Source organism: Paramisgurnus dabryanus, chromosome 16 (genome assembly GCF_030506205.2).
Source record: "Paramisgurnus dabryanus chromosome 16, PD_genome_1.1, whole genome shotgun sequence".
Taxonomy (NCBI): Eukaryota; Metazoa; Chordata; class Actinopteri; order Cypriniformes; family Cobitidae; genus Paramisgurnus; species Paramisgurnus dabryanus.
In genome coordinates, this window is record NC_133352.1 from 30217945 (window position 1) to 30244263 (window position 26319).

Sequence of the window (26319 nt, forward strand, 5' to 3'; positions counted from 1 at the left end):
GTATCACTAATAAAGATATCTCTCATGCAGCCCTGGCATATGTAAATGTGCCGCCCAGCCTGTTGTCTGCATTGATCTTTATTGTTTGCTGCCTGTAACAAACTTCTGATGTTATGGCAATTGAAGGTTGTGTTCTTATTTAACCTTCTAAGACCTGTATGTCCACATATGTGGACAATACATTTTTTTGTTGTTGCACCATAATACTTAATTCTTTTTAACTGGAACCTGTTGTACACAAACATGGACAATTACACTGCTTCATGTTCAAAGAAAAATATTTGGTTATTATATTTTTTGCTTCTTCCTAACCCCAAAATAGCTGGAAGAAATCTGAAAAAAGACAAACCAATGCTTTTCCATGTTTACCTCCTTTCACCAGATTCTGCTTTGCAAAGAAGGACCAAGGAACTCTGAGCGTTACAGTATGTTTTTAGATAATAATTAACTCTTTATCTAAAATCAATGAAAATTTTATCTTGACATTCTGCATGAAATTGATGGTGCTTTACAGAAACCAAACTTGATTACATCTTACCTTTGCATTCCTGCTCTGAGTGAAGCTGAATATCTCCAGTCGGTATTGGGAACTTTAGGCTGCAAGAGAAAGAGAGAAAAAGATGGTGTCAAGCACTAAGACATATCAAATATCATGCCATGAATTAATCATGCTGGAGCGCTGTTGTACGGTTGTGATTCTTGCAGGCCTGTGCTTCTGGAGGAAGAGATTAGGGACTGGTCCATTAATTGTCTCATACACACACAGACAAATCATTCATCATTTCACCATCCAAAAGTTATGGACACACACACATGGAGAGAGAGAGAGAGAGAGAGAGAGAGAGAGAGAGAGAGAGAGAGAGAGAGAGAGAGAGAGAGAGAGAGAGAGAGAGAGAGAGAAGAGAGAGACATGCTAGAGACATTCATCAATGTGAAATCCAATTCTCTATGTAATCTGGGCCTGCCGTTTCCCTTCACAGCTCACGACCACAAACACACACATCCATCACACAAACCAGCAAAATACACACATATCTCATGAACCGCTCAACAGAGCCTTGCATATGAAATGTGGTATGATATATAACATCTGAAAATGCCAAGGTCAAGATCATATTTATAAATATGCAGATATTAAAGCAGGTAAACCACACAATTTAATTTGTGACTTAATTTTACTTAAAAAAAATGACAAAACAATCCTGGTGGGCATATAATTCATTCAACCATCTGATTTACAATGTTCCACCAACAAACAAAGGGTACAATGACTCACTTTGAACTATTGGATCGGTGCCAAATGCAAACTGGATGAAGAGCAAAAAGGCTGAATATATACAACCCCCCAAAAAACTGAACTGCAGGAGAACATGCAAATCACATCAAGAGGGCATCTTTTACATCCTTACTGTTACCCGTCCATACAGACGGATTCTGAAACTGACCCTACGTGCAACAGGCTGAGCTGTGTGTTCATTATCAAACATCAGCCTCTGTGCGACACGTTCTTGCAGACAGTGAAGACAAAGAAAAGTAGCTGAGAGCAGAGAAACTGGAAAGCTGATTTTTATTCCTATCACATGCCTTTGTTTTAGCACTCTGTGTGTGTGTTGATAATGAGCCTGATATCGTCTCACCAGCGGCTCTCACCCTATTCCTTATTTTCTCTCTCTCTTAGGTCTCTTCTGAGTGGACACACCTCGCCTAGATACAGCATTCGCACCCTGCACCAACCAATCACAATCCTTCCTCCATCCCCTTCCAAACCGATGCACCAAATCAGCTGCTGGCAGTATTGAACTGAGCTCCTTTGGCACTTAATCTCACAGGAGAACAAAAACGAATGACATTTAGCACTCATATCAGCCAGTAATTGAAAAGCTTAGAGGCAAAACCTTTTGGGTGTAAATTAGCATTTTTAATAAACTCTATGGACTTCACGCAAAAGTATTTGATGAATATCCTTATCTCAATTTTTGACGCAGGTGGCGTTTAGCTGCTTTTGCGTCTGAGCTCCTCAATTACTTAATAAGTAAACGGCTCACGCAGTGTGACTTTCACATCCAGTAATCCCAAAAACACGATCAGCAGCAAAATACAAAGCAATAGGTCTGTAACGATGCAAGGCTCACAGACAGACTCATTAAACATCTCATGTTTCATAAAAACATAAATATTAACTTTATGACCATTAGAGGTTTTGCATTATGACATTTTTTAATGCATATTGCCTCCGTTTTAATATTATGTGACCCAACCTTTAACATTTGAGATTTATATTTTTAACTGTTAAAATTTTACTTGTCAAAATATGACCTGAGCATGTTATCATTTAATAGCAGATATTTGGTATACTACTGATATATAATTTTACAAGACCTTTTCATCAATAAAGAGTATAAAACACTAGCCATGTGAAACTGAACACGGAAGCCATTTTACTCCCGACCAGAGAAAGGTCACACTATGACCAAAAAGTCTAATCTATCCAGAAAGCCGTCATCAAATCATTTTAACCTGTTTTGAGATGGTTTGGTGAATGACGTCCGACAAGAAGTTGTGTAACTAAATGAAGCCTGCGGGGTCTAGAGAGATTTAAGTGTTGGAACAGAAAAGCTGCAGTGTGTTTGAGACTCACACCTCTAAATATAAACATAGCCAGCTGTCCTGAAATGGCACACTGCAGAAGAGAGAGCAAGAGAGAACCAGCGCGAGAGAGGGAGAGAAACAGAGCTAGAGGAAAAAGAGAGTGCTTCTTTCTAAATTCATTGCTGATGAAATGCAATTTGAATTTAGCTGTAAACAAGCATAGAGAAGAGCATAAACTACTGATACCCTAAACTATCAAACACACACGCACACACACGCTCTGCTGTAAATTAATGAGGCAAAAAATGAAGAACTAAAAATGTTTGAAAACAACAGGAGGCCTTTGTTACAGATCCCCACTACACACCTGAGCTGTCCAGTGCTGAAACAGGCCTGTAGCTGTATTGCAATCGCTAAGCAATACAAGTGAACAAATGCATGATGATGCATGACTAACTTCATGAGTTTGTTCTTTTTTTGGGCACATCACACACCTGTATGGCCGTGGCGTCCGGCATGCTCAGTCTGCGTACAAACTGCCCGCTCTGACCGGTGAAGAAACGGTCGGCCCCTGAGCCCCAGGTACCACTAATAGGACGGCCCGTGTTGTAGAACATGAACGTATCGCTTCCAGAGGTTGCGGTCAGGCAGGTCTTGTAACAGTACGTTTTGGTCAAAGAGCCATTTCCTCTAACCTCAATGTAATGAGGTTCCACTTTTAGGTCCCTCCGCAACACTGCCTGTTGCTGAACTGTGATCCCACCAGCACCACCTCCTCCGCCACCTGTGGCTCCACCTCCTCCTCCACCACCTGTAGCCCCGCCCACTCCTCCTCCTCCACCACCATCTTTGGGTGTCTTCTTCATCGTTGCTTTCTTCTTATTTCCCCCACAGCAAGGCGAGCAGGAACAAGCATCTGGTTGACTGCAGTAGGCATGGCAGCGAACGATAGCCAAAACAAAAACAGTGACCAAAAAGACAAAGGTTGTGGCGCTCAGGGCAATAATAAGATACAAGGTAACATTGGAGAAGATCATTGCGCCATGCGGCCTAATAATGCGTTTGGGGTCTGGGGCCACTTTGGGTGGGAGTTCCATAATGGCGACATTGATCGTTGTTGAGGCAGAGCGTGGAGGTGAGCCATGGTCTCTTATGTGCACCGTGAGACCAAAAACAGTGGAATTGTCCTCGATCACTCGTCGGGTGGTGCGGATTTCACCTGTGTGTTCGTGCACCTTAAACAAATCCAGGTCGGGCGGGTGATGGAGGCTGTACAAAAGCCAGGCGTTTTCTCCAGCATCCAAGTCCCAAGCCAGCATACGTGCCACAAGCACCCCTGCCTCTGCGTTACGTAAAAGGGTCTGGATGGATTGAGAGCCATTCGCTGCTGGGTGAACAAACTGTGGGCTGTGGTCATTGGAGTCCATGATGTAAATGTAGACAGTCGCCACCCGGCTCAGTGGAGGAACACCGTTGTCTTGGGCTTTGACCTGGAAATGAAACTCGCGCAGCTTCTCAAAGTCAAAGGATCTTAATGCGTACACCTCACCCGTGGCAGGCTTGACAGACACGTACGATGCCACAGAAATCCCATGATTGTTATCATTTAGGACAGTGTACGTGATGCGAGCGTTCTCACCAGCGTCAGGGTCTGTTGCCTTGACGACGCACAGAGAGGCACTGGGCGCGTTGTTCTCGAAGACGTAAACCGTGTACGAAGCCTCTTCAAAACGTGGTGGGTTGTCATTTACGTCTGCCACTTCAACTCGCACTGTCATGGACGACGAAAGAGGTGGAGTACCACCATCGGTGGCTATAACGGTGACGTTGTAAGAGGGAATGGACTCTCTGTCCAGGAAAGCAGAGGTAACAATGGAATAATGGTTGCGAAAGGATTTGATTTTAAATGGAAGGTTAGGAGGGATGATGTCTAAACTGACCTGTTTGTTTTGGCCAGAGTCTTTGTCATGTATGCTGATTAAAGCCACCACAGTGTCTGCCCGAGCATCTTCTCGAACTGGACTGGAGAGAGAGGAGAGTACAATTTCGGGAGGGTTATCATTCACATCTAGGACCTCTACCACCACCTTACAATGCACTGCAACAGCCCCCTGGCCTTTGTCTGCTGCCTGTATGTACATCTCATAGCTGTTTGTTTCTTCATAGTCCACGTTGCTTTTAACTCTAATTTCTCCACTTTCTGTGTCTACAGAAAATATCTGTCTTACTCTGTCTGGTGTGTAGGAACTAAATGAATAATGCACTTCACCGTTGGAGCCCTCATCCCGGTCTGTGGCATTTAATTTAATGACCAGCGCGCCAACAGGAGAGTTTTCCCTCACTTTCACTTTGTATACAGAGCTGTCGAATACTGGAACGTTGTCGTTAGCATCCAAAACGCGCACGTTGATTCTGGCTGTGCCTGAGCGCGGAGGCGAACCACCATCAGTAGCTGTAATAAGAAACTGGTGCGAAGGCACGAGCTCACGGTCAAAAGGTTTTTTCAGCACAAGCTCTACGTGTTTTCCATCTGCAGGTGGTTTGGTTGAGTCCAGAGCCAGGTGTTCGTTTGAGGTAAGGCGATAACTGCGCACAGAATTCGAGGCGTCGTCCGGATCCTGCGCGCCCTCAATGGAAAACCGCGCACCTGGCTGTGCGCCCTCGGGGATCTCCAGCTGATACTCATCTCTTGGGAATAGCGGCGAGTTGTCATTTGCGTCCAAAATCTCAACATCCACGTTGTGCTGCTCGAATGGGTTTTCTAATACCACGTCGAGGCTGAGAGTGCAGGTCCCGCTGAATTCACAGAGCGTTTCGCGGTCAATCCGGTCGCTTATAACAAGCTTACCAGTTTTGTGGTTGATACTGAAGTATCGCCTCGCGCTGTCGGAGCTGATTTTGATCCGACGCGCCGAGAGCTTTTTCAGCTCCAGTCCAAGATCCCGTACAAGATCCCCAACGAGGGTACCGCTCTCCATCTCCTCCTGAATGCTGTAGCGAATCTGTGCATTTGTAAGACCACTTAGTAAAACAATAAAGAAACAAAAACAAAGAGGCGCGTTCACTTTTATGGAGCTACATCGCCCTACAATAGCCATCTCAAGCTGGCAACATCCACAGACGAATTAAAAACCGCTTTCCGCGCAACGGCTCCCGAACATGGCATCTAAGAACGGGAAAAACGGTGAGACTATGTGCAGGACGACCAAAGTCTCCCCTCCAGTGCCTTTTTTAACAGATAATTATCCGCTTCATCCATGTTCTGTCTTTAGCCTGTGCCCTGGTCTTTTTCTTCTCTCCGTGAAGCTGACTCTTGTTTCCCCTCACAAGGGTGCTGCCTATCGCTCTCTCTCCTTCTCTCTCTCTCTCTCTCTCTCTCTCTCTGTGCTGTACAGGCGGGGGATGGGAGCAGCACACACCAGCGCAGCCCACTGCATTTCAGCACCTTCCAACAACACACCGACAAGCGCATTAACAAACCATATATACCACAAAGGATTGAAAACATTGCTGATAAAATTATATGCGCTTTTAGTACAATGTACATTTTCCGCCTTGTTTGGTAAACTGTCTCATTAATATCGATTGAAAACACGAGCGCATTTAAACATAAACCCAGCGCCACCGCCCTTTTCATTGTCTTCTCTTCCAAGCGCTCTAAGGTGACTATAAAACACTTAACCGAAAAAAACACCAGACTCTCTTTCATTGATATTTCACGTCCTAATAAGACTCACGAATATTTTTCACACAGACATGTTTCATATTTTTTTAATAAACATAAAACACGGTTTTACGGCTTGTGTTGTTTTTTCCATCAATAGCGCCGACAGCTCGCTGGCCACTCACTGGTCCCTCCTGTCACAGATTAAGAACCGATCTTGTTTTATCACAGGAGTGAAGCGCTTTTTATTCAAAATAATAAACTCCCTGGTGTGGATCGGACCACTGGCACAGTGGTTCATGCCATCTGTCACTATGGCAAAAAATTATGCGTTTAGTTATGTTCCCAGTTGAAAACCTATGTACACTGTTTTACTGAGAACAAAAATAAATTCTATTAAAACGTTTCCATGATTCCCTAAGCATAAGGTACAAAAATCCAGACTAAATACAGCACACTACTGCGGCTCAGATCTGTTGAACTTCTTTAAATGCTAAGCTTCAAGCATAATAACGGTGCTTTGCAAGAACCAGCACAACCCTAATTAATCAGACAAGGGTAAGAAAGTACATCAGAGCGCAAAGTGTCCTGACACCATATCTATTAATCTTCACCGGGGCTATTAAATATACATTTGAAGCTATAAACACTGGCCAGTATATCTGGCTTCCTTTCTCATAGATAGACACAAGCACACCTGCCGTCACCGGTTCAAGCTGCAGAAGCGACCAGCAGTAAAACTAATTAACTTGATCTCATTACTTTTGACTTTTACATAATGTATGTTGATCCAATTAAAAATGAATAAAACAGGAATTAGATTATATTTTACGGATCTTTAGTCTAATTCGATCTGTGTCACATGTCTCCCTCGTGTAACCGTACAGTGCCCGAGCTGGACCCTCACAGCTGCAAGCTAAAATAATAAATTGCACACTAATAAGTAACAATGATTAAATAATATTCATATATAATATTCAAATACATTATCAAAACTTGCAGGCACCCCTGGACCAATAAGAGTGCTATGATTTGATGTATAGACAGAATGACCTAAAATAACCCGGCGCACTGAGTCAAACTGAGCCAACTGGCTATTAAACGTTACACCGTAGCTTGCAATCCCAACGCGCATCTCTCTGCTTCTGGAGAACTCGTGAGCCCACGGCAATGCATAACACAGCGGCGCGCTCTGGTCAGAGCTATGGTTTAAAGAAAAAGTTTAGATTGAGTAAGAAAGAGAGAGACAGAGAGAAAGACGGGATGAGGGTATGTGAGGCCTGAGGACCACTCAAAAAACCAAAAGACCACTTGAACAAAAGTTAGAATAGACTCTGTACAGAAACCCAAATAAAAACAGACAACAAAACATACGCAGCCCGAAAAAAAACATAATTATTAAAACACAGCAGAAATAACTTTGAACAGTTAAAAATATTAGACAGAAGCAAAAGCTCAACAAAAATTGGAATGCTATTCGTTTATAAACAGGAAGACATGATGTGGTCTTAGTACGCAAAAAAATGAAGTGTTAAAACAAGTGTTTTTTTAACAACATGCCTACACAAAGACACAGGACCGACGCAGATAAAGCCATGTATCCGACTCCCACCATGACAGTGTATTATTGTATTAATTACTGTAGAAGTGAAACTAGGATATTGTTTAACAGCAAAGCAAAAGCAAAAAAAAATAAAAAAATATCCAGGATAAATGTTCTACAAACAACAAGGCAAGAATTGAATTGGCTGAAAGGCATGTCTTAAAAACAAAAGTTAAACGATTATTTAGTGATGCCATACCACCCAGTTTTGAATCTTTTTTTGACAGTGTATGGCATCACTGTGAAATAATCTTTTAACTGTTGTTTTAAAGACGAACCAATCAGAAGCTGGATTCATAAGAAATTTCTGATCCAATCATATTTTAGTGCATATATTTGTGATTATTATTTAAAATCAATCAATTATTAATTACAAGCTAAAATGTAACTATATTATTATAATAAAATACATTGTACAGAAATCTTTCCTGCCTTAATTATTTGTTTAATCAACTCAGATTTACAAGTCATTTCAACTTACTATTATTTATCTTGACAAGAGATGAGTTTCTACAACTTGAAAACAATGAATTTGACTTATTTCAACTATATTTTATAAGTTATAACAACTCATCAAATATACATAATAGTAAGTTAAAATGACTTATAAATCTGAGATGATTAAACAATTAATTTTTTTACAGTATACAATAATACTATAAAATGCATGATCACTTGTCTTGCACTTGCTCTTTGTGTCAAACATCTGCTACCAAACAGAAAACAGAAAATATGATTAGATCAGAAATTCCCTATGAATCCAGCTTCTGATTGGTTCGTCTTAAAAACAAAAGTTAAAAAAAATTTTCGCAGTGATGCCATACATTATCAAAAAAAGATTCAAAACTGAGTGGTACCCTAAAAGATTAATTATTGTTGCTTTTGGGTATACAACACATGAAAATGTTATTCTTTTTGGGGACAGAGTTTTGTACCTTTTGTAACTTCATTTTTCTGACAGTGGTATGCCATCACTGCAAAGCAATCTTTTAACCTTTGTTTTTTAAGAAGATTTAATAAAAAATAACAGTACTGAAAGCCAGATTCTTGTGTTTTTTACACTTCACCACACACATAACGCCGTGGGTCCGACACAAATGCACACATTAACTAATCTGAAGATGTGGCACAACTTACGCTTCTTGTCTGGTGAACACAAGAAGAAAACAGAACAAGTGTTCAATTGTTCCGAGATATGCGACTCTGACATTTTACAGATGCTCTCTTAGGAATGCTTGTGCATTTACACCAATTCAAAAAAACACAAAGGGGGAATTATGCACGCACACGGATGCAAACGTCTGGCATTTTCTTATGTTTGTCCAGCGCCCACATACAGCCTCTCACTGTCGTTTTGCATTGTATTGTGATGTATTCAAACATGGACATCTTCCTATACCTGTCGCAATTGAATATAACTGCTATCTGATAGGAATTTAGATTGAGTTAGTCTTAAACAGACACCTATCAGCTCAGTCTTGATGTTTATGATTGTTTTTTTTTTTTTGCAGCGTTTACATTCATAAATGAAGTCAGTGATTTGCACCATACTGTATGTTCTGTTATGGCCTCTAATTGTCATGACAACGACTTATTTTTGAGCTGCATAGGCCTAAAAATATTGTGTATATATTTGTTATTATTATTTAAAATCCATCAATTGTTAATTACAAGCCAAAATGTAACTATATTATTATTATGATATATACACTATACAAAAATATTTCCTGCCTTAATTTTTTGTTTAATCAACTTAGATTTACAAGTAATTTCAAATTATTATTATTTATCTTGACAAAAGATGAGTTGCTAAGTTATAAAATGAATTTGACTTATTTCAACTATATTTTATAAGTTTTAACAACTTATCTCTTTTCAAGATAAATAATATTAAGTCTTAGTAGATTAAACAAAAAAATGTTTACAGTAGGCTAAACCATATATTATTAAAGTGTTACCAATAATACTCGCAATAAAATGCATGATCACTTGTCTTGCACTTGCTCTTTATGTCAAACTTATGTCAAAATCTGTTACCAAACTGAAAACAGAAATTACAATTGGATCAAAAATTTCCATTGAATCCAGCTTCTGATTGGTTCTTCATCTGAACAAGATTTGTCTGTCATGACCATGAATAAGATTAGTGCTGCGTGCGTTTTTGTGAGAAACAATCCCCAGATGAGCTTATGCTAAACACACGTTGTTATATGCATATTCCTACACAAAGTCATTGGTAATATTTTATTTCGTTATTTTGTAATTCTAGGTATAACAAAAGTTAAGTGAATATATTCTGGATTCTTTATGTAAAATGATTATTCAACAGATAAAAGCTCTAAAAACTTTTTTAATTTAAAGAAATTTACCGCAGATTTTACAGAAACATAAAACACTAAAACACAAAAATAACTTGCACTGACAGATCTTAAAATATGCCAGTGTCATTGATTTGTTTTAAAATACACACAACGTCTTTTCTAATGCATGTTTAATAAAATATGCTTAAACATCTAAAACTAAGGCCCAGTCCTGGCTTTAGCTAAGCCGTGTCTGTGAAATCAGCCCTTATAATGTTTTGTTTCATCTTTTACAGAAATCAGCTCACATGACAAAAAAAGGTAAGATCTGATAATCTCTTTAGCTGTGCTGCTGTTGGATATTAATTTCCAGCTCTAGTTGTTCATTATAATAACTCTGAAATATTAACACTGGCTCATTATTACCCAGTTATTGCCCCTTTAAAAAGACATTCATTAGACTGCAGGAACGGCTCTTACGTCATGTGCAGAATCGAAAACCCACCACATCAGTCAGACTCAGACTAAAATAAAGAGTGAACAAGTGTGTTAAACTCTCCACATGAGTGTCTGTGACAGAGGTCGTGTGTGAATCAGTGTGGCTGTGCATCACCACCCTGTTTGACTGAGGCTTTCCTCTCAATATAAAAACTGCTCAAGGCTTCAGTGAGTAAAGACATCATTACTCACAGCAGCAAGAGGTGAGGCAGATGACATCATCAGAAACCTGCCTAACCCTGCAATAAATTAATTAATTCTTATTTTACATTTATTATTTTTATCCATTTATTTCCTACCAGTATATATAATGAACATATCTTCTTGCATCTTGTTGTATATTGAGTTTTTTTTTTTGAGTATTTTATTTCTAGAATTAGCCAAGTATGATGTACGATTCTTTGGTCCCTATTCTGAAAGTTTGATAAATTGTGGACATTGGCACTAACCGGAGCAACATTTGCATTAAGGTTGTCAGACTCATAGTTCAATGCAAATTCAGAGGTCCTTCTGAAATATTTTTAGGCAATCTCGCAGCTTTTCAAAGCTAAAATGTATAAAAAAAAATTTTTAAGGTCCACCATGTCACTGAAACACTAGTGGCCTTGCTGTCGTCAACATTAACCATGTTTAAATGCTGAGCAGATATCTCATGATGATGTTTAACTTTGCATTAAAGAAAGACATTTTAGCAATTTTTGCAGATAATGATAAATATGTCTTTATAAAAGATGAAGACAGTGCAGAATGTTGCTTTTTTACAGGCAGGTGGGATGAATTGGGTTAGGGGGTGCTAATGGAGGAGATCGCCAAACAAGCTACCATACTGCTAATTTTTAAATATTTATTTTCATACGTGTTAAAAGTTTATACTTATTCATGTCTTGAAACAAATGAAAAATAAATGGTACGTTTTATATTAAACACAGATCACTGGTGGAATCCATAAATAAATAATGACGTTTCATTAAAAACTAATATTTATGCTCCCAATATTATTTTTCAAACAACATTAAAAGGTTTTGATGTTGTTGAATTTCATTCCATTATTGTTTTAAGATCTGATTTAATCTGAATGATTAGATTTGGGACAGAATAGGAAAAAGAAGGAAAAGGATTGGACATCTGTGAACCTGTGCTGGACTGTCAGAGCAAGTCTTGGTGAAGTCAGACCTCTATGGGTACAAAAAAGAACTGCAAGATACAGAAAACAACAGACACACCCATGTGAATGTTTCTGAAACATGAGCCATTGATTTTCCCTTAGACTTTATCTTTTCGCCTGCCTTTCATTTTAATGTCTGTTTATTTAGTTCTTCCGAGTAGCTTCTTTAAGCGCAATCTATCGTAAACACACTCTGTAACTCATCTCTTTTTCTTTTCTGCCCCTGTGCTTTTGTATTACTGTACAACACAGAGTTGCAAAAAAAGTAAAAAAATCACTAAAAACAAGATGGCCAGTCCACTTCTGGTTGATGTTACCATGTTCGTTGTGCAGTTTTTGTGTCTAAACTGCCCCATATGTAACATAACATTTGTGAAAAATTATGAACTACCAAAAACAAATCAATCAAATGCAATCAAGTTCAGTGCTCCAAGTCTAAATTTCAGGTTTAAAATGCATTGTATTATTAAATAAAAAATAAAATTTTTGGCAAATCAAGTATTTACACATTTACACTAACAACAGGACCGGCATTACAATTGTCTAGCTTTTCAGGGCACCATTTAAAATGTGCAGCACTGCGTATATTTAAACAGAGATTACAGGTTCTCTAAAATAAATAAAACATTGTATTCTATTCTCGACAGGGCAGCTAAACGCACACAGAACACTCTCTGTATCTGTAAGCCAACATGACTGCTAAATCTGTGATCCCAAAGTGTGTGTAATTTCTCCTCCATTGCATCTCTCCGTCAGAAACAAGGCCATGATTTTACAAAACACAAAATCTGTCAACCTCTGGGGTTCTGATAAACCCTGCTGTCTCAGCATCACTTGCCCTTCTATTGTTTGAATCTAAAACAGCCGCCTGTGGAGGTGAAACAAAGCTATCAGGCACAGCAGACACGCCTCGTCAGTCCTCTGCAGACACAGAGACAAGCCTGTAAAGACTGAAAATGTGTAAATGGCAAATAATAAAACAGTCATGCTCTCTTTTTCCAATCTCTCCAGTTATACAGTAGGCCTACCTGCTTATATGGGGACATGCTATGCAAAAAACCCCAATAATATGCTAATTCAAAAAATGAATATGCTGACAAAGTTATTTTTTCATTATCAAATCAAGATAATACTTAAGGCTTTTACTAACTATACTCTCGGCATCAGACAAAAACAAAAGAGTGCTACATAGCACCTATGACGAACCCTCCGGGGTGATAGTACCACTATAGCACCAAATATGGTTCTATATAGCATTATAGGGTTCTACACAGGTGCTATAGGTTCTATATAGTGCTTAAAATGATTCCCCTATGATTACGAGCCAGTGAACCACTTTCAGTGCTATTATTTAGCACCTTTTGTGCACATGAAAAAGTAAATTTGTTCATTTTCATATAAAGTCAGAAAATACTACTAGGACAACTAGGGCTGGAAAAAAGGGGGAATGCAGGGGGGCGAGTCTGGGGAGTGAATTTCAAGGGGAAACGAAGTTCCACCTTAAACTAATTAAAATTTTTGAAATGGTGAAATTGAAAAGGAATTGTATTTAAACAACTTAATAGCATTTAATGAGTTTTTTTAATTGCAACTATTATTTTATAATGCAGCAGCCAGCTTGTACCATGACACCTCACAGGGATACTGTACGACTAACATATCAGTTGTCCTCCTATTTTAATCTAATATAGCAGGAAAACCTTTAAATCAGTCATACAGTTTGAACATTTGGATATTTAGTTAACGGATAATATCTAAATTCTACAAAAAATTTCTTTAACCTGATGACATATTTATTGTTAAATTGTTAAAAGTTTGTGTGACTTAAATGCTCAAAATATACTTAGAATATACTTATAAACTGTAATGTTATGTTATTTTGAACCCATCTTTAACCCTTTCTCCAAAACTACAGTTCCCCAGTAAACTTTTGTCATTTTCAGCCCTGCTGACAACAGTTTATCATCAGGATACAATCTGTTTTCACATTTGTTTTAGATGCTAACACTAGCAGGTTGTTAAATTAAAGGTTTTAAGGGGAAAAATATAGTTCTTTTCTCCCACAAACATCTGTTCAGCCCCTTAAATGTCAATGCTAAATCTCTTACATTTTCTGAAATTATTACTTATCTGGATTAAAAAATATGCCAAGACAGCTCAAAGTCACTGCTTCACTGATTTTTGCTGTACACAAAGCCGCTGTAATTCTGATGACAACCCATGTAAAAATAAAGTACAAATGTACTATAAAATGCCAGCAAGTACAGTAGTACATGAGTAGTGTGCTAAATAAAAGTGCAAAAGTTATACACTACAAACATACAAATAAATAATATTGCTTCAGTAGTACATCAGTGCACTTAAAAAGAAAGTTTACTAAATAACATTAATATTTAAAACTGATTTTTAGTTTACTAAAATAAACAGTGTCCCAAAATAACACATACAAGTACACTTACATGTTCTTAAGTTTATATTAAAGGGATAGTTCACCTTAAAATGAAAATTCTGTCATCATTTACTCATCCTCATGTTATTCTAAACCAACATGATTATTATTATTTTTTTTTTTTATGAACACAAAAGAAGATATTTTGAGAAATGATGATAAACACACAGCAGATAGTGACAATTGACTACCATAGTAGGAAAAAAATATATATTATTTTGTGTAGTGTAATATTTTGGAAGTATTGTGATAAATGATGAAGAAAATATTTTGATAAATAATGGTAAGCACACAGTTGACGGTACCCATTAAATGTCATCATATTTTTTATTCCTACTATGGAAGTCAATGGTCACTATCTGCTGTGTGTTTATCATCATTTCTCAAAATATCTTCTTTTGTGTTCATCAGAAAAAAGAAATTCATACAGATTTAGAACAAAATGAGGATGAGTAAATTTTAAGGTGAACTGTCCCTTTAAGAAATACTAAAGTCACATTTTTGTACACAATTAGTGTGAAAATATTATGTTTACCAAGTGTACTTAAATAGTGTATTCTAGTGCACTTTCTCATCTGGGCAGACTACGTATATTTAAGTATACTCATGTTGTATATGCCACAGATTTAGGCCAGGTTTGTAAATAATCTGCATTATAAAAGTGAACTGTATCTCAAAAACTAAAATAACATTCACAGCTTTACTAAAGACATTTACAGCTTAAACCCCTGAAGCGATGTGCTGTCACTGCCCATAGTGCCACCTATCTTACACTTCTGCTCTCTGTCTATCATAATAAGCACTTTCATGTTTCATCAATGTCAGTTTCTCAGTCTGAGATTTCATTAATTTAATACATTTGTTTTTATAGTCTCTCTCACACGCTCATTTGTTTCCATAACATCACCTTCATCTTCTTGTACATGCACTGACACAACCATTTTCTCTTCCCTGCGTTTAACATATCGTCTCACCACACCCTTTCTCATCAGATATTTGCTCTCTCTCTCTCTCTCTCTCTCTCTCTCTCTCTCTCTCTCTAGTAGGTGTGGCAAAATGCAGCATTGGCCAGCAGCAGAGCCTGGTCGTCATGACAACCTGAAGATGACTGGATAAGAACAACACAATGTGGTAAGACCTTAGCGTAGCATCATTACAGTTTGGGTGCGTCTGGTTGGTCAGGAAGTTAAGGAGACAGTAGCATAGAGAACAAAGAAAGGCCAATATGATAAATATATCACTAAAGCCTGTTTATACAGTGTCTGTTCGATTGCAAGTGATATGTGACTCATATGCTCCATTTCATGAATATAGGGCACCACTAGGGTTGGGCAATATATTCTCTTAACAATTATTTGCTTCCTGACAAATAAATAATAATGTGTTTTTATCCAAACAACCAAATACATTTCAAATGATTAAATACACTAAATATTATACATACTAAACAACATTCAGCAACATATATTTTAACAGAAACATCTCTGTAGGTGAAACAAAGCCAGAGGGAACCCTTGTGAACACATACATACATACATAAACAATTCACTGAATCAGAGTTAAGTGTTGATTCACTGAAACTGACCATTTGGACTACATTAAATAAGCAAACAAAATTGAAACCGAAGCTTAAATCAGAGATGCTACAAAACCATCTGTGCCTTAAAGCTCCAATTGCATGCAAGCATATATATGAAGAATATAATTGAGAATATTTCTTGATATGTATGTTACGCAGCTTTGGACACAACTGATGTGTGTATGATGTGTGTTTACTGTGGACTTCTGTAATGGCCACAGCACATGAGAATCAATCTAACACAGCCTTCGCCTTCTGACACTCATGATGTTTCTCAATTAACACAAACTGAATGTGCAACCTTTTATCTTACACTATCACAAACACACAAATACACGGCATCTGTTTAGAGCACGCTCATGTTGTCAAAGTCACATTTGCCCTCGGGAGAATTGGAGCAGAGGGTGGGGTTTTACCGTGACTGACAGCGATGATGTCAGAGCTATGAGCTCAGACTGCAAACTGTGAGCTGTTGCAGTACTGAACGGAAAATTACCAACCCTTCCCCCACAGCAATTCCTCTCTCACTCTTTCTATATTCATCCCTTCAGCTTTTATCCCATCTCTCTTTTCTCAGCCCCCATTCCCCTCCTGTTTTCTATCCCTCGTTCTCTCTCTCCCATCCCCCTCTCTCTCTCCCACACACGCAAGATGCATTAGCTGAGAGGAGAAGCCTCAGCTGGCATAGAATGTAGCTCAAATCTGCACTGTGTGGTTTTGTGTATACGGTTTAACACAACAAAAGACAGCAACACAACACAAAAACCCGTAGTGTATATCTGATGAGAGCAAAAAACATCCTCATGCGTCAACAAAAAAACAAACAATAACCTGTAAAAGCACAATACTCAAACAGACTGGTTGGTTAGTAATGTTTCTTTTTTCAAAATGCTTTTCTACAGCAAAATGGTCTCCACATATTGTAAAGACAAAATGGGGATTAAAAATCTGATATGTTTTCCTACATGATTTTGAATATAAAAGATTACATTTAAACAAGAAAAACAACAAGAAATGTTTAATATTGCTGCTTCTATATCTGTGAAACTTAATCTGATTTTCTGTCTTCCATTTAAACACACAAGCTTACTGAAATATTCTTGAAACATTCAGGCATTGTGAAACGCTTTAGAGCAAGGATGTCTTTACAATGGTACATTAAATAATAAGATGAAATTCTCAAATTTATGATAATATGATTTGAAAAAATAAGATGCATTTACTTTTTGTACTAGATATTTTCACTAGTGGCCTCAGATTTTTTTAACCCACTGAATGTATAGATTTAACCATTATAAGCTCACAGTATGTGCTTTACATAGGACCTAAAACTTACTCATCATTTGACACACAGTATCGACTAAAGCATCTTGATAAACAACAACACCTACTAAAGACAGAAAAGAAAAAGTGTGTCTAAATCACAGAAGAAATATAAATCTAGGCATGGGCTGGTATGGCATTTTGGCAGTATAATAACCTTAAGCAAAAACACCACGGTTTCACGTGTTGCGGTATTGCCATTGCAACACTTTCCAACAGGACAAAACACATTTTATTTTTAAGCAACATACAACATGTGTGCAAAAATAAAGCATTTACATTATAATATTCTTTCAAAAATATATGTATTTTTGTAAATATTCTTTCAAAAATATATGTATTTGTGTAAATATTCTTTCAAAAATATATGTATTTGTGTAATAAATATTAAATGTAAACATCAAATCAATTACATGACTTAAAGGGATAGTTCACCCAAAAATGAAAATGCTGTCATAATTTACTCACTCTCATGTAGTTACAAACCTTTATAAATGTCTTTGTTCTGATAAACACAAAGGAAGATATTTTGAGAAATGTTTGTAACCAAACCATTCGTGGACCCCATTTACTTCCATAGTATCCTTTTATTCCTACTATGAAAGTAAATGGGGTCCACAGACGGTTTGGTTACAAACATTTCTCAAAATATCTTTTATCTAGTAAATGATGACAGCATTTTCATTTTTGGGTGAACTATCCCTTTAATACAGCTCATACCTTGGAAACGTATCACAGAAATTGTTTGTGGTTTGAAACCTTAAAATCTTTAAAACCTCAGTATACATTGAAACCGGTAACCGCCCCATGCCTACATGTATCATGTTTGAGGGATAAGCTATACAGAAAAATGCAAAATTCAGTCATATTGCTCTTACCCTGATGAGAGTGCTCAGCTACAGAAAAAGAGAGTGAGAACAAGAGAAAGAAAAAAAAGAAAGAGGGAGAGAGTCACTGAACTGCAGATATAGTACTAATGACAATGAGTAGTGTTTACAGAATGAATTTAAATGTAGCATCTACTGGGACGTAGCTTGTTAATGGACTGAAAGAAAGAGGAAATATTACGAAAGGGTGTAAACCAGATACTGCCTGCAGAAAGATAAAAGTCAAAGAAAAACTTTCCTTCTTTCATCCTGCATCCTTCTCTGTTTATGTGCAACCTATATTCTAAAGGAAACAAAATCAGGGCATGGCCTATATATCCAACACGACCCAGACAGCAACAAATCCATTCCACGTGATGGTTGTCCACGTGATGGTTGTCCCATGCTCAGACTTTAACAATGACATTTCGGTTCAAGACTGACCAAAAAACTTATCAAAAACACAAGGGAGAAAAATCTCACCGTGCAAATATGTATATATCCTACAAATCTTTCTTCAAACTATATCATGTGCATGAAGTGCATGTGTGTATTTAAAACAGCTAACTATTTTTGGCTTCAAAGAGACTCACAACAACAGATTCAGCACCATGGACAGCTCACACATCCTCTTAAACTATTCACTCTGCAGAAGGAATATAAACAGCTGAACTCAGGAGAAAATTAAAATAACTTTTATGGAAAAACTACAAGAATTGGGCCCCTTGTAAGATTGGAAATAGAAGAAATGATATACAGTAGGCAGCTTCATACAGGCCCTTTTAGTAAAGCTCACCTTTTCTTTATTAGGAAGTGTTTGTGTTCTGGTAAAAGTGTCTCCTCCATTAATACTGATCAATTCTGCATCTGCAGGCGGAAATGGAGTAGGAAAAACCACTACGTCACTCTTCAGTGTATCCGAGTTAAAGCACACGTCATACTGCTGAGTGGATTTGGAGTAAGACCAGCTCCCGTCAGGGTGTGTGGTGATCATTGGGGTGCTGTACCTGCCCAAACTACTGTCTGTCCTGTGACATTTCACAGCTATCAAACTTATGAGGCTCAGTAAAAAGATGACGGACACAGACACAATGGCGATCAGCAAATACAGATTTAAATCTGAGAAGCTCTCCTCCTTCAGTGGTACATGTCTGAACTGAGTCTTGACGTCACCTGTGTTTTCAACAACCACAACATCAATAGACACAGTGGCTGACAGTGAGGGCTCTCCGTTATCACAAACCAAAATCACCAATGGATGAGTTTTCAAATCATTGTCACTCATTCTCCTCTTAGTCCTGATCTCCCCGCTGCTGGTTCCGATTCGAAACAGATTGTTTCCTTTGGGCTCAGAGACGTGATAAGACAACAGCGCATTGTAACCGGAGTCCGCATCTACAGCCCTGATCTTGGCCACAAAGTAACCCGCCTCAGCAGAATATGGAATGTTCTCGGTGTTAACGGAACCGTGCTCGGAATAGGGCGCGAGAATCCCGGGAGTATTGTCGTTCTCATCCAGAATAAAAACATTGACAGTCACGTTACTGCTGAGCGGAGGAACACCAGAGTCTGTGGCCTGCACTTTAAACTGAAATGTTTTTATCTCCTCATAGTTGAAAGACTGCAAAGTGTGTATATCTCCACTGTCAGAGTTTATGCTAATAGCAGAATAAGCAAAAGCAGATTTTTGAGACTGCTCCAATAATCCGTAAGTAATTTTAGAATTTTCATCTAAATCTGGGTCATTAGCAGAAAGAGTGTGAATAATTTGGCTCTTAGGACCATTTTCTTTTACAAATAAATTTATGACAGGGTTTGGAAAACGTGGCGCGTTGTCATTCACATCTGACACGTATACTGTAAATACGCGAGTGGCGGAAAGAGGCGGAGTCCCTTCATCTGTAGCCACGATCGTAACATTATATCGATCAACGCGCTCTCTATCCAATGGCCCGTCCACTACAAGTGAATAATAATTTTTATAAGATGACTGTAATTTAAAAGGGACGTCACCTATCACTTTACCCTGCGCATTTCCATTCTTTCCGGAGTCTTTGTCAGATATCGTTATCAATGCAACTGTTGTTTCTTTTTTGGCATCCTCCCTTACCGTGTTCACCTGCGACGTTAATGATATCATTGGTTCATTGTCGTTAATATCTAAAACATCGACTAAGATTTTACAGTGCGCAGAGCGTGGACTCATGCCTTTGTCTTTAGCCTGAGCATGAATCTCATAAGCATTGTGTTGCTCAAAATCGACACTGCCCTGTACGGAAATCTCACCGGTCGCAGAGTCCATTTTAAAAACGCTTTTTGTTCTATCATCGCTGTCTTGATGAACTAAAGAGTAAATAATTTCACTGTTAATACCCTCATCTACATCAGTCGCATTTAGATTTATAACTACTGTTCCTATTGCTGCATTCTCAACTAGACGCACTTTGTATAAAGCTTTGCCAAACACTGGTGCATTATCATTTACATCTTGCACATTTACGACTACCTGCATTGTCCCTGATCTCGGAGGTTTTCCTCCGTCTACAGCGGTCAGTGTGAGCTGAATCAAGGGCTGTTTCTCTCGGTCTAAAGCTTTCTGCAGCACTAACTCAGCAGATACAGTCTGCTCTCCTTCGCTCTGAACATCCAGAGAGAAATATTCATTCGAGCTCAGCTTATAGCTCTTTACCGAATTTGCTCCGACATCGGGATCCGAAGCTTTCGGTAACTGAAATCTGTCACCAACAAATGCATTCTCTGATATGTTAAACAGCTTAGACTTGACACGAAACGACGGAGCATTGTCATTAATATCTAAAATTTTTATCTCAATGCGAAACAAATTTAAAGGATTGTTAACCACAGCTTCTAAATTTACTGAACATTGCGGTGAGGCAGGGCACATTTCCTCCCTGTCTAACCTTTCGCTAATGAAGAGAACTCCGGTTTTCAAATTAATCCCAAAATGCTTTCTTCCAGATAATGTGGCGATATGAAAATTACGTGACTCCAGTTCTTCAATATTCAAGTTGAGATCCTTTGCGACATTTCCAACAACGGTTCCCGTGCTCACCTCTTCTGATATGGAATACGCGAGCTGGGCTGAAGATATATCCAAAAACAACAGCAAAATATTACAAATAATTATCCAACCGAAAAAAATTATCCTCGCCATTGCGCACCTAAAATGTTACACCCCAAACAATTCATATAAAATAAAATTTATCTCCATCCGTCTCCAATTTTTGGTTGTGTTGTCATGAATGACATTTTGGTTGCATCCAAAGCCATCAAGTCTATAAAGAACAAAGCGCACGAGCGCGCAATCTGAAAAAGGGATGAGGAGGAGCCAGTGTGCGCGTGCACAGAGGGTACAAAACACTTCTGTGCTGACACCAAGTGGCTCTGAACAACAGGGACGTGCACAGACATTTTGAGGGGCAGGGGCTCAAGTGAAATAAAGGGCACTTCTCATAATTATGTATATTTTTTCTTCTTTTTTTTTTAAACAAAAAGTATATATATTAAAGCAATTCTGACTTCCTTTTTAAAAAAAAATATTTAAAAAGTTAATTAATTTTATCTTCCTCAAACTCACGCAATTGTTTAATTTTCAAAAGATGTCTACAAAATAATCAGTTCACACAGACACCATGGTCTCCTTAGTAGTCTAGGTTTATAGAGCAGCAAAGGAAGCCATTACACAATGTGCATGTTTTGAAAACATTAAATTACACATTAATTACAAGTTTGTTAAAATGCTAAAAACAAAGTTGTGACTGCTGAGTTAGCGCTACATTCCAATAAATGCTATATCATATGCTAGCGTTTAGCTGATTAGTTGTTAGTTGTTACTCAAAATGTATTTTTGTCTGATAAGGGCTCAAAATATAAGGTCTGTTTACTAATGTGAGCTTCTGGCATGAGCCTCAGAGCAGAGCAATCAGACCAGAGCTCAACATTATTATTCATGACCCTTTCAAATAGGGCAAAAATAGACAATTTCATTCAAATGACAAATTCTAGGGTTGTAAATGGACATGTAAAAACGTTTCTGGATAATTTTTGCACTTAATAAAGCAACATACCTTCTATGTAATTGTCAAAGAACAATTTAACATATTATGACAACACATCCTATGGCACCTTTAATCTTAGGTTTCATATTTATTAGGGTTACACATGTCAGAAACAACAAATATAGATTAGGCCTATTTTATTTGTATTTTATATTTTACTTTTTTGTGATGTCAGTGAAAATTCAGACTGGCCAAGTAAAATACTGAACCATCAGATTTCTTCCCAATCTACTCCAGCACTCCAGTATAACACATTATACTTATTTAACAGCCATTACAAAAAACGCAAACAAAAAAGCTTACTACTGCAGTTAGCAATTATTTTATTGTTTGTGCTTTATTATTTTATGAGCAGTCTGTTTAAACTACATACACTACACTGTTACAAGTTTGCAACTCTTCAGGTTAATATGGGATTGCCATGGAAAACAATGTCCCTGAAACATTATGTGTACCAACGTGTCCCATATTTTTTGCATAAAACTGTTAATATAAGAATGCTTTCTTCCTCACACACTTACCGGTAGCCTGCCTGCATAATCATGCACATGATCGCATCTCGTTCGGGCTGAGCTTTGGCGCTTGAAGCGCGAATGATGCAGCACGAGTGTAGACAAACCAATCATAAAGCGAAGTAAGTTAGAGAGGCGGGACTAAGGAAAGGTAAAGCCAATCATATTAGCGATGTGAATTTTGGAGGCGGGACTCATCGTTTAACCGTTTGTGTGCCACAAATAGCGCTATTTTTCTTTATATAAGAGTTTAAATCTCATTTAAATGATTTCTGAATAAATTCATGTTAAATTAAATAAGCAACAAGTAAAAAACACAAGAAACAGACAGACATCAGTTGTTAAATGAATAAAGATCATATTAGCATTTTTTTTTTAAAAAACACCCCAGAAACAAAGGGCACTTTCTCTCCAGGAATAAAAAGGGCAGGTGCTCAAGCCCCCTTTGATGTCTATGTGTGCACGTGCCTGCTGAACAATAATCTACAATACAGAAATACAGGTCAGAAAGAAAAATCTTAAATCTGGCACATTTACCTAGTGATTAAAATCTGTTTTTGCTTACCTTTTCTTTATTTGGAAGTGTTTGTGTTCTGGTAAAAGTGTCTCCTCCATTAATACTGATCAATTCTGCATCTGCAGGCGGAAATGGCGCAGGGAAAACCACTACGTCACTCTTAAGTGTATCCGAGTTAAAGCAAACGTCATACTGTTGAGTGGATTTGGAGTAAGACCAGCTCCCGTCAGGGTGTGTGGTGATCATTGGGGTGCTGTACCTGCCCAAACTGCTGCCTGTCTTGTGACATTTCACAGCTATCAAACTGATGAGGCTCAATAAAAAGATGACTGACACAGACACAATGGCGATCAGCAAATACAGATTTAAATCCGAGAAACTCTCCTCCTTCAGTGGTACATGTCTGAACTGAGTCTTGACGTCACCTCCGCTTTCAACAACCACGACATCAATAGACACAGTCGCTGACAGTGAGGGCTCTCCGTTATCACAAACCAAAATCACCAACGGGTGAGTTTTCAAATCATTGTCACTCATTCTCCTCTTAGTCCTGATCTCCCCGCTGCTGGTTCCGATTCGAAACAGATTGTTTCCTTTGGGCTCAGAGACGTGATAAGACAGCAGTGCATTGTAACCGGAGTCCGCATCTACAGCCCTGATCTTGGCCACAAAGTAACCCGCCTCTGCAGAATAGGGAATGTTCTCTGTGTTAACGGAACCGTGCTCGGAATAGGGCGCTAGAATCCCGGGACTATTGTCGTTCTCATCCAGAATAAAAACATTTACAGTCACGTTACTGCTAAGCGGAGGAACACCAGAGTCTGTGGCCTGAACTTTAAACTGAAACGTTTTTATCTCCTCATAGTTAAAAGACTGCAAACTGTGTATTTCTCCACTGTCGGAGTTTATGTTGATCATAGATGTTACTGGGACGCTTTTAGAGCTTTCTACTAATGAATATGTGATCCGGGCATTATCACCTACATCAGGATCAAAAGCAGATACTGTATGAATAACAGCTCCGATCTGACTGTTCTCTTTCACATAAACATTAATGACGGGCTCTGGGAAGCACGGCGCGTTGTCATTCACATCAGACACGTGTACAGTAATGACACTGGTACTAGAGAGAGGCGGAGTCCCTTCATCCGTAGCTGTGACTGTCACGTTATATTCATGCGCGCTCTCTCTGTCTAGGGGGCCGTTAACAACTAAAGTATAATAATTTTTGTAAGAATTCTGTACTTTAAAAGGAACAGAGCCCTGAGTTTTTAAAACGACTTGGCCGTTTTTACCAGAATCATTATCGATAATGGTTATCATTCCAACCATAGTATTAATAGGAGCATCTTCCTTAACTGTATTTACTAAAGACGTCACAGAAATCTCTGGTATGTTGTCATTAACATCAACGATTTCAATTAACACTTTACAGTGCGCTGCTTTTGGGTTATGTCCTTTATCTTTTGCTTGTACTCGAAATTCTATTGCACTGCTTTTTTCGTAATCTACATCACGCTGCACAGTAATTTCGCCAGTTTCGGGATTTATCAAAAAAGCATTGACATCATTGTCACCGTTGTCACTGACCATAGCATAAACGATTTCACCGTTTACGCCCTCATCTATATCAACAGCTTGAACAGTTATTACGTGAGTACCAGGCGCAGCATTCTCAATGATACGAGCTTTATACAAAGACTTACTGAATACAGGAATGTTATCATTAACATCTACAACGTTAACAACGATTTCTGTTGTACCAGACTTTGGAGGTTTTCCTCCATCTATAGCGGTCAGTGTTAGTTGAATTACAGGCTGTTTTTCTCGGTCTAAAGCTTTCTGCAGCACTAACTCCGCAGACACACTCTGCTCTCCTCCGCTCTGAACATCCAGAGAAAAATGTTCATTTGGACTCAGTTTGTAGCTCTTTACCGAATTACTGCCAACATCCGCGTCAAACGCGCTCTTTAACGGAAACCTCTCCCCTGGAATAGCAGACTCTGTGATATTCAAATGTGTTATTGATGTACGAAATGCAGGCGCATTATCATTAATATCAAGAACATTTACTTCAAACCTGTACATGTTTAATGGAGAGGTTATCATGGCTTCTACAGAAAGAGAACATTTTATATTCTGTTTGCATATCGCATCTCTATCAATTCTCTCTCTGACATGAAGAATTCCAGATTTTATATTTGTATCGAAATACCTCGTGTTAGGCCCCTGGACGACATGAAACCCTCGTACCTCAAGTTCCTGAACATTCAGATTAAAATCCTTAGCCAAATTCCCAACTGTAGTCCCTGGATTTGCTTCCTCCATCACGGAATACACAATCTGCCCGTCTGCTATATTCCATAGCCGAAAGAAAAGATACAGTGAAACCCAAAAGCTAAAAATGTGTTGTCCAGTGGACATCATTGCGTCCAAATCTTCTAGATATGACAAAACCACGGAAATCATATAGCATAATCGCAAAGTAGCAATTCACAAGAAACCGCACGACAGCTGTCTTCTGACACAATGGCGAACTGTGAACAAAGCCCTGCGCTCGAGAAGTCAGCTACGAAACCAGGAGGAGCTTATCTACGTTACAGAATTTCGCTGTGCACAAATTGGAAGCCTGCTGACATCGTGCGGGCAAATGCAAACCAAACTGCTTGCAAATATAAAAATAATACTTATTAAATAAAAAAGCATAATTTCAAAATATTTTTCAAAGTTTTTGATCTGGATAAAGACTTAGGCTATATTATTTTGGCAATCTATCAACTACAGAAGCACCAACAACAATTGTTGTGCTCAGTAAGGATTATTAGACCGTATGCTAAATAAATTAATAAATAGAAATGAAGTCAAATAGTGAGCAAATTATACAGCAGGTTACTCAAAGCGTAAATATGTTTGGCAAGAAATATAGTGCGAGAACATTCAAACTGTCAATGGGAAGCTTTGTGTTTTCAGGACCACGGACAGGGAATTTTGCAATGAATGACAATTCAAGAGTTGTAAACAGCATTAATTATTCTAGGGGTGAAATATAACCTTGTTTTTTTTTAGATTTATGTAAAAAGTAATACCACGTTTGATAAAACATGAGTAAGAGAAACAAAATTCTAAACACTATTGCACCGTAAAAAATATATTTTCTCAATTTAATATTTTTTTC

General features: G+C 38.1%; 1 protein-coding gene across 19 annotated transcripts in view; it reads right to left on the minus strand.

The window, feature by feature from the left end:
* Positions 1-26319, minus strand: part of LOC135760849 (protocadherin alpha-C2-like) — a 115439-nt gene that overhangs the window by 14801 nt on the left and 74319 nt on the right. For 8 of the 19 annotated variants that reach the window (XM_065274947.1, XM_065274929.2, XM_065274938.1 and 5 more), the window contains one exon: positions 539-597. In XM_065274947.1, the coding sequence (XP_065131019.1) occupies positions 539-597 (59 nt within the window). Of the gene's footprint in view, positions 1-538; positions 598-2956; positions 6288-18048; positions 18067-18832; positions 21102-23192; positions 25919-26319 lie in introns of those variants that run through there. The other 11 variants (XM_065274920.1, XM_065274910.2, XM_065274873.2 and 8 more) reach the window with 7 other exon arrangements.